Genomic DNA, 13,807 nt, shown 5'->3' with positions numbered 1-13,807 from the left:
CACATAACAAGCTAGCATTTCCAGCTTACTAAAAAGATGGAATAATGTAAACTTCAAATTGCCAAGTATTTTTTGCAGCTTATATCACTTGCCATATTCATTCCATATGGTACTTGCTGTGGTATCTGACCTCAAGTCTGATTTTCTTCTGAGATGAAAATGTTTTGTGTTTCAAATTTTTTGTTCTGGGTTATGTCCGCAGTATCGAGAATTTTCTCCACTCCATCTTAATATCTATACTGAGTAGTTTCTTTTGTTTAACATTTAAGGGTCATTTCTGGATCTTACAGTAGTCTTTCTTTAATTACTCTTTTCTCTACATTCCAGGAATTTTTAAGGCTTTTGGATGCCTGTTCCCACGTTGAGGAATATATCTAGTGCAGGTAACTCTGCAGGTACCTTGGTTTGCAAGCTGCAGTTTGTCTGCAGACTGAGATGTGTGGGAGCCCAGAGACACAAGAGGCCATGGACTGCCAACCTTTGTCATAGCAAACTGCACAAGTGGCACCAGCCAGGTGAAAGGACACTGGGAGACCCAGCAGGAGCATGGTACATGGGAAGAAGGGTGAGACTTGTGAATGCTTAGATGGTGAGAGGATAAAAGTCCAGGGGTTCCTTTACTGGGGGTCCCTCCTTGGAAGCACCAGCTCGAATTGTTTCTGTGTCACTACACTGTGAGTTAATTGCTTTATGGAGCAAGACATACAAGGCTGTGCTATGGGAAACCTGGGGTGGAAGCAGTGAGGAAACCTGTTCTGGCTGTGTGAGTGGGGATGTGCAGGAGTCCAGCAGGACCCACCAGGTCACTGGAGCTACCCCCTGTGAAGGGGCTCCAGCCCCAGCAGTGACAGTCTCTGGTGTTGGGAGTGTGACTGCCAAACTGGGAAGTTTCCTTAACACCAATGTAACTTGGATACCAACTCCGAATGCCTACTTTCTTTTGAAAAACATAGTTCAGGTTTTTATATGTTTGCATGGAGTACTATCTTTCTGTAAAGCAGCTTCATAATTAGCTGCATCTGTCCAGGCTAAATGAGAACGACTGAAAATAACAAGAGATTCTGAAGAAGGTATTGTCATATATGGATCTATTTTCTGACTAGTTTCCTTTTTTTGAAAGCGTCCACATCTTATTGTTACCAGTAAAGTGCTATTTAGCTTGTTTCAGTTGTCTGCACAGTGTATGCTGAGACTTTAAACAGATGCACTCTCCTGTCTATTCCATTTATCTTGGTTCTCTCTGCTGTTCTTGACCACTTCAGGGAGAAAGTGTCTGATGAGCTTTCTTTCACTCAATGACCAAGCTCCAACCAGCAAGCACTGCACAGTGCACCTTTCTCCACAGTGATATTCCTCCTCCTGACTGGTTCAAGCCAAGACTCCTTAGAGGAATCAATTCTGCAAAATTCAGTAGTACCAGTTCCTTCATTTACACGTGGATAGAAACCCAGACAGTGGCACCCATGCCAAGTGAGGGAGACCAGGGCTGTGCAGAAATACTTGAAGAGAATTATATCTGATATGAAATAGACAACCTACACCTGCACAGTGCTTGGGTGATTCTCACAGATGGAATAAATTCTTTGCATGGAAAGTATAAATGAAAATGGTTACAGGCTCTCCAGCTTCAATAAAAAGTTAATAAAAAACAGAAGTAAAAATTTAGCCTCCCTTTTGGTAATGAGTTATAATTTTTAAAATTACTTACTGTAGTAGAAAGGTGAGATAAGGCCTTAATGTGGAGAAGTTCTTCATATATAAATTCTAAGTCATCTACAGTTCTCTGGCCAGGGCTATAGAGAGAAGATAAAAGGGATAACTAAATGCAATAAATGTCCAAAATAAATACTTCAGAGAAGGACAGAACAACACAAAATGCTGCTGAACTCTCTAGTGAAGTGTACATCCTCACTAAACAGGGACTGAATGATGTTTCTGGCTGGAGGACTGAAACACACAAAGGATGGAAGCTCTGTGAATGCTACCTGAATGACACTGAGCAGCAGCCATGGCAACCACCTTAGAGAGATCCTGATTAGGCAGCTTTTCTGATTAAATCAAGTGGTCTATATATGTATAAAATGGTCACATAAATCAGAAATGGTACAGAAAGATTTGTTCCTTTCCTTTCCTGAGCATAGGGCATGCACTATTTTTCACATGCAGTACTAATTAGTTGTAGCAAACACAGTGTAGTGGTTTGTAAAGGAGTATGTGAACTTCTGCTGAACAAATTGGAGATGCTGCAGTGCATCTCGGAGAACAGCTAACGACTGCTCTGCAGTTAATGTAATGTGTGCTGCTGTTTAGCCACAAAGGTAAATAAGAACCATTCAGTAGTTTAAGCTTCTCTCACTGAAAAATACAAGAAGCTGCCATTACCAAAAAGCATGCATTGATGAAGGAATAAGTCTTCTCTAGCACAAAAAGTAGTAAAGAGGCTCACACTGGCTGAAATAATTGCATTTCTGTAACCTACCCAAAATTTTCTGATTGCTAAAGAAGTATACAATTACTGTGGGGACTACAGTGTGTCAGAGATGCTTTGGAGGATCTACTAAACAGCACACAAGAGGTGTTGTGGGAGCTTGAGAGTAACTCCCAATCTTTTTCCCACTCACAAGATTCTCTTCAGTTACACTATCTAATACAACATTATTTTCTAAAAGAACAAATTCTCCTGTCATATAATTTCAAACAGCACATTGGAGTGACAGACGGACACACACAGGAAAAAAACTTCCTTTAAAGCATTATTTCAAGCTACTTTCATAGGACTAAGTCCTTCCAAACAATATGGTTTAGATTTGTGAAAAGCAGATTATAAGTAATTAATTCAATGGGCCAAGAACAAAAGAAAAGAACAACGAACACATAAGGGAGAGGATGAATTTAAGATGTGAGGAAATGGGATACAGGAAGTCCAGTCTGGGGGCAGGAGTTCCAAATGAGGTTTACATGCTCCATTATTACAACAAGCACAGTTCTAAACCCTGCTGTCTGCAATGTGTGGTGTCAAAAGAATTAACAGCACAATAGAATCCTTGGACAGCCCTAAAGGAAAATCTACAGTGAGCCTTTCTGATAAAAGTTTTCTCCTAAAATGTATTATAGGAGGCTAGCACCTAGAGGATCAGGAAAGCCATATGAAGAAATACTGCACTCTACAGATTTTCTGCCTAGTCACCTCCTGATCCAACAGTCTGTCTACATCTTGTGTGAGACACAGGGAGTACCCAGCTCTGTTACTCTGGAGTTACACTGCATCTTTTTACAAAAGTAGATGGATGGAGACTTCTTTTGGATGAAAGAAGCGCTGAAGAAGTCACAGAAAACATAAGGACAACTGACATCTCTGCTAAGCAAGCTTTATTTTTCTTCTGTTTTTCACTTACCAATGACATGCATTTATTATTGCCCAGATTAAAGACACATTTAGACTGAAAACCAATTACTCTTTCCTCACATAGAATCAAATAAACTGTTAAGGAAAAACCAGAAATTGGTTTGGTGCTGCTGTGCCCTCTAGTGACTCAAAATACTCTGTTTCTGAATCTGGCTTGAAATTATAAGGGTGAGACTCCTAGTAATTTATGCAGGGCAGCTTAATTAAGTACAGCATAAAACTAAGACAGTACTAGCTAGCAAACAAAAAGTAAGGATTTTAACAAATAATAGGAAAGTAGAACTTGAATTTTATTACATGCTTGAAAATTAGTATGTCTTGGAAAATATGGTGTAACAAAATATTTCTACATTGAATCAAACTATAAAAAGATGATGTCTTACTGTATCAGATCTCTATCATAAAAACAAAGGGACACTCTTCCTTCAGCATGTCCATTTGCTTCCTTTAGCACGTTGGAAGGACTGAAATCTGTAGCAGATATCTGTACCTAGTCTTTACTTCTGCTCCTGCAGATGTCACATGGAGAGATATTAGGCATCACTGCGTCTTTAAAACCTGTGTGGTGACCCACTGATGTTGATTTGTAGGATCCTGCTGTGTAAAGACCTAGTTTCTGCAGGGGACACATTCTACCAGCAATAGCTGGTTATAGAGCGGATAATAAATGAAATAGGTAGGGAATGAGGGTACACATTAATGGACAGAACTCAGGTGATATTAAGTGATCAATAAAAACTGTTCAGTGCTTGGAGAATTTACCAAGGTCAGAGACATCAAGTTTCTCTGTGACTAGGATGTTGACAATAACATAGTACTTTGCCATTGATAAGCCATATATGTCCAAGCAGTATCATTGATTATTTTTATTGTACAACTAACCAGAAAATTCTCAGATAATAAGAACAAGAGAAAAGATCAGAGACCCCATAACATTGTGATTAAGTGTCAAATGCTCTCTACTGAGAAAAAAATGTGCTAAGTGAAGCCACCAAGAATATATAACACAGATTTATTATTTCAGTCACACTGCTAACTTACTTCAGGCTAGGGCATTAAAAAAAGAATGTAATCCATAACATTATCTGAGCTAAATACTGTTGTTGGATGAATACAATTCTTCCTTTAAAGACTCTTGTTATTATTGTGTTTAGCTCTGTATTATAGGATCCTATTAAATTAGGGTTTACCATCAGGACATATTTTCATACTGAAGTGGAGAAACACTTAAGGAGGAGTTGTATTAATTCTACAGTAATTTTTACAGGGACTTGAGCAAGGTCTGCACCTGTGCTCCAGCCATTATAAGGAGCAGAGAGCTGTGTTTGCTGCTTCACAAAAAGCTATTTTCACATTCAGTATATGTGTTTCCAAAGGAAAAAAAAACACAATAGCAACACGAGTGTGCCAAAAATTTCCCTGAGCTCTATTCTGTTTTTTAAACTATAGAACATTCTTTCATAGTTTGACAGTTAAAATGCTGCAGTTAATGTAATAAACAGAGAATTTTTTAAGTTGGCTGTCAAAACAAGTGACATTTTTTGTTAGAGATTTTCAGATTTCGAACAATAGAAAGTACCTTTCAAAGCAACAGCTTCATTATACAATCAAATTCTCAAAGTAATCTTCTCATCAAAGAATATTGTCTTATTTCTTTCAGGGTAATTATCTGAGTTCTGCAACCTCTCTGGAAATGGTTACTGTTATAAAATACAGCTGTGTTGGTTTGAAAATTGTGAGTCCTGCTCAGGTCAGCTAAAGTCAGCATCTCTGAAACCCTGACAATTCTTTTAAACTTTTGGCAGCTGTAACAGTGTCTAGTCAAAACTAGCAGGACTCTGAGCTTTCATAAGGATTTTAACAGCTTTGCTACAGCTCAGTCCAGGGAGGATTTTCAACTAACAAAATCATTACATATGTAAACTGAATACTAGAACAGTAGTTAATATGGTACTTGGCAGTACAAGGTTACTTCAGTGAGCAAAGGGCTGCAAAAATAAGCACTTTCAGGGATAGGGAAAGATGTCAGATGAATATGAGTCTTGAGCAAACCTCTTTCTCCTCACTATATTCCATGAAAAATCTTGTGTTAGTATTCTTTCAGGTGATGCTGTGCAAGTAACGATACAGAGGGAACAGCAGTACTTTCCACAGCATCCTTCCAGCCTTTCAGCTCTCTCTAAGAAGTCCAGATGATAGTCAGTATTTATCCTGCTAGTGTAAACTTACTGCTCTGGAAGTCATGACAGAAAGCAAATATAGTAGGCAGCCAAAACCCATGATAACCTAAAGGCAAATTCTCCAAGAGATGACCTGCTCAGCTGGCCTGAGGCAAAGGAGAAAGTGCAGAGAAGCAGGGTCCCAGCACAAACAGCATTCCTCAGTCTCCAATGACTGGTGTCTGCTCAGAGGTGCAAAAGCTCACTTTTGCTCCTCAGTGGAAAAGGCACAGGACATGTCTGTGAGGAAACAAGATCTCAGTTCCATGACTCCCTAAGGGTGTATGGAAACACCTTATCTCAGTCTGGCTTGTCCATGTATTTTGTATGACAGGGAGCAAGTGCTCCTTTGCTTGTGTTGACTAGATCTCTACTAAGGATAAGAAATAGAATGCATACTTCAAAACTATTGCTGCATGGCAGTGTTTAATGCTTTTATAAGCACAAGTGTTTGATGGCACTTTTGGAAATTCAATGCTTTTAGCAAGTTTTGGAAAAGTGCTGTTGAAATGAGCTTGTGATCTAAACAGGAATGGAGCCTGGAAAGTATACAGATGGAAACAGAAAAGGAAGAAGTACTGGGTTAGGTGATTCAAAAATCTTTTGCTATGAAAAATGTTCTCACACTGTAGGCAGGGCCCACTCCTCTCACATAGCAAAGACAAACTTTGCCAATGGCCTCGAGGTAGCAGGATCCAGCCCTGTGTACTTGCCTGTCTTGAATGGTCCCTTATAAGTAAATCTTCAGTGAAAGTGAGTTTAACTTATTCCTTATTCTCAGTGGTTTAATTAGCAGTAAAATATGTCTGCCATGGCCACTAAACTCTACCTGCTTAATGCTTGCCTTCAATGGAGGGTCAAACAGAGTTTATACTGGCTTTGAAGTCACTGTAAAGCTGGCTGAAAAAAAGGCTAATAATCAACATAGGTTTCTCTTGTTTCCATGTGACAAGGAAGACCCATAATATTAACTCATTATTCTGCTTACGGTTTCCTGAGAATCATCCTCATATGAGCATCTGGCCCAATCTGAGAGAGAAGCAGCATAGTATCCTGTAGCTCCTCATCACACTCCTTTTTCTCCTCCTCAGTTGGCAAAGGGGCATCTTCACGCTCATCATCCAAAAATCGATAAAATAAGTATTTGTCTTGAAAATGGTGTTCCTGGTCCACTGAAAACAACATAACACATCAAATACTGAATGCTCCTCAACGAAGCAAACTTTGTAGAAATCATGTTTGTTACAGATAGATTATTTAAGAAGGGAAAGAAAGCTACAGAAAAACTGTAAGAGCATGAAACGATTTCTTATGTTATGTATCATGAAAGGTTACACTTTTAAATTGTGTACTACAAATACTTTCCAAAAGGTTTCCATATAAGTGTATTGTGAGTGTGTATAACATGTATATGTTTTTTATTAGTTCTGTTTTCTTATTGTTTCAAACTATTTCAATTAATCAAACAAACTACACTGGGGAAAATGGTTATACTATTAATTTCTAAGAGATACTCTCTAGCACAAACACTTTGCTCTACATGTTTATATAGCCTGAAAAAAGGTAGCAAAACCAACTAAACTCCTTGTGATATAGCAGAAATGTATGTCATCAAGGTATAACCCCAGGGCCAAGTTCATTGACCTGTATCCAGGTAGAATAACTTAATGGAAGAACTGCCAAAAGACCTCTAAAGTAACACTATGATATTGCAAAGAACAAACCCTTGGTCTTCCAAGCAAGTCAGAGTGATGTGTTGAGTTGGATACTGTGATGCAGTTTGCAATAGCTTGCCCTGGAGAGTTCAAGAGAATATATGGTAGGAATTCAAGTTAGAGCCCTTAGGGTAAGGCAGCAGTAGAAACAATCTGCCTTCCCAGTATGGAAATTTCTCCCTGGCATATGGGAAGCACAACAGACAATAAATGAAAGTTTACTGTAATAGAGCTGCTCTTCTACATTTAATAAAAATGTACGTGCAAAGCTTCAAGTATGAATATTGCTTTAAAAACCTACCCTTTTGAGGGCGGTAATATCCTGTTACCAACTAAATCCTGCCAAGTGGAAACTGAAAGTCAATATAAAATGCAATCAGAAAGCTAATATAAAACACCAGATTTCTGCACTGGAATATCTGGTGTGCTGAATTTGGGAACCCCTCCAAAACCAATGGAAATCATTCCAAAATGATGGATCTGAGCAAACACAAATATCCACATTCACTTCTAAATATTGCAAATCTTTGATGAAGGTTTTATGTATGGTAATACCTCCTTTGCTTTTGGCCTGAGTGCTACCCAGTTCTAACTATATAAGCACAAGCCAGTGTACTCCTAAGTATAATTAGAGCTATCATTATAAATTATTCATTTATGATGCAATATGGTCGTAAACTAAAAAAGCATACTGGCAGCCAGATTCAAATAATCTTGCCTGTGTGTTGCTCTTGCACTTATGAATGAACAGGCTGCTCTGTGGCATTTCTTTTAGGCTCATGATCCCTTTCTTTTTCATGAGAAAGAACTACAGAGGTGTTGATGTCACACACTGCCCATATTTTAGTCAAGATACTGATTTGCTTTATCTTACCATGGTTAAGAACACCTTCTTCCAGCAGTACTTGCCACATGCCAACAGCCTGGGTTCGTAAATGGACACAAGGACTTTGTTGCATCATCCAGTCAACTAGTTCTGTCCCCACACAGCATTGCCTGAAGGACAGACACAGATTGGAATGAAAAGGAAGCTAGCCAAGACAGAGACTGCACACAGTGACTGCCAACAACAGTGATATCTTAAAGTCTCCATAGACTTAGTTAAATCTCCCTGCAGAAAACCCCATGTCACCCATGCACAAGCTTGAAATACCAGTGAAGGAGTCCAGTTTTGAGAGGATTACCTTAGCAAAACAAGTGTTTTGGGAAATGCAGAGTTCAGAGGATCTAATCAAGCCTGTGACACCTGGTACAAAACCTATAGCACCAGTGCAACAACCTCCAACCCATTTTTAAAAAGAAACATCTCTATACCATGGGATACCAAAAGCCTCATGCTTTTCAGAATCTTGCATGAAAACAAAAAATTAATACTCTAAGACTTATGCCAATGCAGCCTCCACAGGAAGAGTGAGTGCTATGAGTGTGTTCCTGCATTTGTAACCAAACTTCTGTCACACTGTAGATGGAGACACTGTTTTTGGTACAGTGCTCCTAAGGCTCTCTCATGCAAGCTCTGGGCAACCTTGCACCTCCTGACTGACCCAGAGGCAGACAACAGCAAGTTCTGGAGAACACCCTATAAGGGTTAAAAAAGCAAAAAGCTACATGGTCACTTAGTAAAATTCTTTATTGTTACACTCCCTAGCTCAGCAGAACAGTAAGAGTTTTCCCAGTTCTGTGTAAGAGAAAATGGTGCAGCTGTTTGGACCAGCACCGCTCTCCATTTATCATATATGCTCTTCTGTTCTTCTAGACCAATCAGCAATGTCATATTGTGACATATTCTTGAATCAACTCAAAAATGCCAAATACCTTTGTATATTAAATATTTTGGGCTGAAATATGGAAAATCAATGCATTTATTTCAAATGACAATCAGCAAAATATTGATTTACTATTTAGAAAAAGACAAAGTCAGAGATTTAAAAATATTTTTTACTTAAAAACACTCTGAATAATGTATTAGATATTTGATTTAAACATTAGACACTAAAACAAACTGATTGTTTCTTAAGCCAATAATAGGTAGATCCTGGCACTTTGCAGGCAGATTTCTAGTCTACAATTCTAGTCTACAGAATTCTAGTCTAACAATTGGCATTGTTATCCCACTTCAGCAAGACTGTGCTGCCACCAGCAGGAAGATTAGAGAGCCTGACAATACACTGAAAAAAAAAATTAAATAGAGCAGCAAATCTGCATCAGGAATGTTTCCCACCAGGTGAATTTTCAGAACGCCACAGTGAGCAAGACTGCTGTAGCAATCAGTACAGGAACATAATATATTAATGAACTTTTCTATTATCTCTTACTGATATACAGACAGAACAGAATCTTCATTTTAACTTGGTACTACACAGAATATTCCAGATAACTATTCTATTAACTATGCTTTGGAAGAGTGTTTGTATGTGAATGCTCTGTTCACAATCATGGACTCAATTTCCAGTCAAATTACTTCAGAAAGGATTTACCAGGCCCATTAAAGACTGCATAACATCCAACTCAAATAATATCACAGAATAATTTCAGACCTTTTGAGACCTGCAAGTATGGTAAGGCATACATGACAAATCAGAGAATGGCAGGCATAAAAATTCAGAGACCTCTATACAATCAGCTCACACACCTGTAAGTCTTCAGATGGTATTTACGATCTCTTATCATGTGAGGAGCTCGGGACAGAATTGTATTTCGCAAAATCTTTCCAGCTCTAAGGATCTTTTCTGAAGGAACCTTGGTGATCATGGAGAAAAAGAAAGACCAAGAGACAGTTTTTAAACTTTCTGGAATCTCTGTACTGCTTTCTGCAAAACAAAACACAAATGCTCTTTCCTGAATTAAAAGTCCTCTTTCACAGAGGCTTACTTTTGAAGAGCAATGTAGTATATATCTGGGACTTTTAAATTTCACATATTTCTCACATCTAACAGAAAGCATCACCAGCTGATTCATATCACACTGCCGTGATAGTTATTTCCACTTGTCTAATGGCCTGGCTGTACAGCACACCTGTGTTCTATTACCTGCGTAATGGTTTTAGTAGGATGATGTGGGATGTGAGGATCAATAAGAGGTGTCTGAAAAATAAAATGAAATTAAATAATTTTTTTAAGGTTGACCAGAAAAATAAAGACTAAAGTAAAAAGAATGAACAAAAAAGCTGTAATAACAAATAATAATATGAATGTCCAAGCTCTACCCAGGAGATAGGAATATATAAAAAGCTTCTGAGTGCATCCTAAAGGTAAACCTGGTTGTTGAGGCTCAGCAAATTAAAACAGTGACATGATATGTGAAGATAAATAACAAATCTGTGCTAAACTTTGTAAAGTACTAATGAAATGGGCAATGGCTGAATGTCACACCAGATCTGAGAACACACAGGCATAGTTACTTCTTCCCCCCGCACAACAGCGTTCCCCCATACGCATCTGCTTTGCCATTCAGCCCTCCACCACAGAAATTCTCTCTTTCTTCAGCACCTTTTTCTATTCAGCCCTTTTCTCCCTTACAGCATAGCACAAGTAACAGGAATGGAGATAGAGCTCTTCTTCCTCTGTGTTTTATAAATTATCACTAGGCTGAGCTGGCAATCCTTTCATAGTCACTCTCTGAAATGCAGAGGCACCCAGGCCACTCGCAGGGACCCAGGCAAGGACTGGGGCTGGTGAAGAAAAAAGGAAAGAACAAAGCAAGTGGCTTGGTTCTAAAAAGGGAAGAGTGAAAGGAAAGACCATTGGGGCTCTACAGGGGAGAAGGAGAGAAGGGGATGAGAGAAATGGGAAAACAGGCACATAACAAATAGGTGAAAGAGGGACACAGGGAGCACATGGCACAACACAGAGGGAAAAGGAAAGTGAAGGTTAAAGGACAGCAGCAATGGAGACAAAGGAGAACAAGACTGAACTTCAGCAGCCACCTCAGAATGATGGGAAGACCTTTGGCTTATTGGGCCTGGTAGTTAACAGCATGGACCAAATTCACTTGGAGTGTGCGATGTCAGGAGACTCGACACAAGGGCTGATTGATTTTGGCTGCCGCTCAGGGCTGGCCGACAGCAGAGCAGGCTGAGCAGAGCAGGCTGAGCACAGCTCTCCCACAAGGGCAAGACTCTGCACCTTGGCAGCCACAGTCCCCTCACACCTCTACGGCAAAGCCAAGGCCGCCGGGGCAGAAGTACGGTGAAACACGCGCCGTGTACTTCTGGCTTGAGGTACCGGTTTCCTTACACTGGGCATCTGTCCATTAGCTCCCACGGGATTTTAATGATGTGACAAAGTGCTTGTGGTTATCAAACACAGCTAAGAGCTAAAAATGCACCAGGAAACTATAGTGGGAAAATGAGGGAAGCATATGACAGAAATCAATAATCTTAACACAGAGGCCTGTGTATGGAAACCAACACAAAGTTCTTGTTTCTAGTCATACCTTACCAGAAGTCTCTGAAAAGGCCTATCAATACCATTAAAATGGGATTCCTGATTTTTCTCTTTTAAATAAGTCAACAATTTTTCATAAACTCATTTAAGTTCCAAATATTTCTATCCAGACAGAAGAGCAGTAGCACATCCCTCAATATTTCTTGGTTTCTGGAACTGTGTGGAATCTGCTCTAGTCTATATTTGCAGCTAACATAGGCAAAGAATAGCAAAAATCTTTTCAAAGATGCCTCTAATGAAAACAGAAACATTGAATAACAATCTCAAATGGGTATAATATCCTCAATCTAGCTTCCAGATTTTAATTCTAGTTAGGAATATACTTAGAGGAGAGATAAAACATGTAAGACAAAAAATAGAGGAGATTTTTAGATCAACAGACTAGCAAAAATAAATGCACATTTTTGTTCTTTGCAGTGTCAATTAAGTTTTAACAAAAATGCATAAAGTAATAGGTGAAAAACTGAACGTGGATTCTAATTAAAGCAGAATATAAGACAGCATTTGGAAGAAATCTGATTCAACACAGCACAAGAATCTCCAGAAGGCAGCAGGAAGGCTTGTTCACCTACATCCTGACCAGTACAGAAGGATCAACTGCAAAGACAGAACATAACTTGGGTGAAGGTGATCGTAAAATGATCCAGTGTTAGAACTTTACAGAAGGAAGAAAGAGCATCAAAGCAGACACAATGGACTAGGAAGAAAATCTCCCATAAAAACAGAATACTGATAGCTATATTCCTGGAGTGGGTCATGGGGGAACAAGTGTGAGGCAAAAGAAGTTAATGGGAGCGGCAGTTACATAAAGAAACCGTATTAATCAGACATACAATATATACTAGAACTTAACTAAAAAGGTGAAGTAAAGACTCAGCTAAAGAAAGCTCTTCACTGACATACAAGAAGGAAATACACAGAAAGGAGAAAGTAGGGGGTCTAGAGAAAGCAAGTATAAATTGAATAACAAAAAACAGAATTAGAAAAGCAAAGGTATAAAATGACAAAGACTTGCCAAGAAATGTCAAAAGGTAGATAAATATTCCATAAGTACATTAGTAGTAAAACAAAGAAAGGAAATAGTGTTGAGCTACTGTTTAACAGAAGGGAATCTATTTACAGATAGTTCAGGAAGGCCAGATACTTTTGATTTATTTTCAATCAATGTTCATTGGAAAGATCAGTTGCAGAGTGATGGTTAATATCCTAGTAGTATAGAGTAGAGTGACAGGAGTAAAATCTCAACCTTGAAAAAAACCCAAAACCAAAAATAAGCTGTTTTCAGATTGGCTTTGTAGAATTTCATGCAGGAAACTTGAAAAGCATGAAGAAACTTCAAGAGGGCTGAGTCCACCTTGGAACAATCAGAAGCCACTCTGGGTGTCTAAGGAAGGCAGCTGAAGACAGAAATATGAAAAAGGAGAAGCTGAAAAAATACAGATGTCAGCCTAAAGTCTTCCTAGAAAAAGTCCATTTGTTAAGCACCTGGAAAAGAACAGGGAGATGAGTCATATGTGACGTATATTAACCAGCAGCTCATGCCACACTGATCTAACTTCTTTTCATTATCGAGTAGCAACACTGATAGATTAGACAAAAAACACTAGATTCTCAACCCTTTAGTAAGGTTTTAGCACTTTCTCATCAGATTTTCTCTTCTGCAACAGGCAGATTAAATTCCTACAAAATAGGTGCAAAGTCAGTTGGAAAAGTGCATTTTGAAAGTAATTACCAGTGAAGCAAAGTCAAACTGGCAGTCATACCAGAGGTCTGTTCAAAACAGCATTCAAGAATATACCACATCTGCTAATATTAAATATTAACATGGGATGAAGCAGAATATACCTTTATTGATACTGCAGGAGACTTCAGGATGGGAGGCATTGCACATAAATTGCAGAATAAGTTTACAATATGAAACAGTTGTAACATTGATCTACAAATGATACTTTTATGCAACACAGAATGATGACTACATTTCTGAAGTAGGCAGAATCAGCTAAATAAAGACAGGATAGGGAA

General features: G+C 38.7%; 1 protein-coding gene across 6 annotated transcripts in view; it reads right to left on the bottom strand.

The window, feature by feature from the left end:
- RAPGEF4 (Rap guanine nucleotide exchange factor 4) overlaps positions 1 to 13,807 on the bottom strand; it is a 152,007-nt gene that overhangs the window by 51,273 nt on the left and 86,927 nt on the right. For 4 of the 6 annotated variants that reach the window (XM_021552514.4, XM_085584427.1, XM_085584428.1 and 1 more), the window contains 5 exons: positions 10,370 to 10,423; positions 9,973 to 10,079; positions 8,215 to 8,336; positions 6,614 to 6,797; positions 1,709 to 1,793 (listed from right to left, as the gene is read on the bottom strand). In XM_021552514.4, the coding sequence (XP_021408189.1) occupies positions 1,709 to 1,793; positions 6,614 to 6,797; positions 8,215 to 8,336; positions 9,973 to 10,079; positions 10,370 to 10,423 (552 nt within the window). The remainder of the gene's footprint in view (positions 1 to 1,708; positions 1,794 to 6,613; positions 6,798 to 8,214; positions 8,337 to 9,972; positions 10,080 to 10,369; positions 10,424 to 13,807) is intronic. The other 2 variants (XM_021552515.4, XM_077785053.2) reach the window with 1 other exon arrangement.

Source organism: Lonchura striata, chromosome 7 (assembly GCF_050655825.1).
Source record: "Lonchura striata isolate lonStrDom1 chromosome 7, ASM5065582v1, whole genome shotgun sequence".
Taxonomy (NCBI): Eukaryota; Metazoa; Chordata; class Aves; order Passeriformes; family Estrildidae; genus Lonchura; species Lonchura striata.
This window is presented reverse-complemented; position numbering and strand designations above follow the sequence as displayed.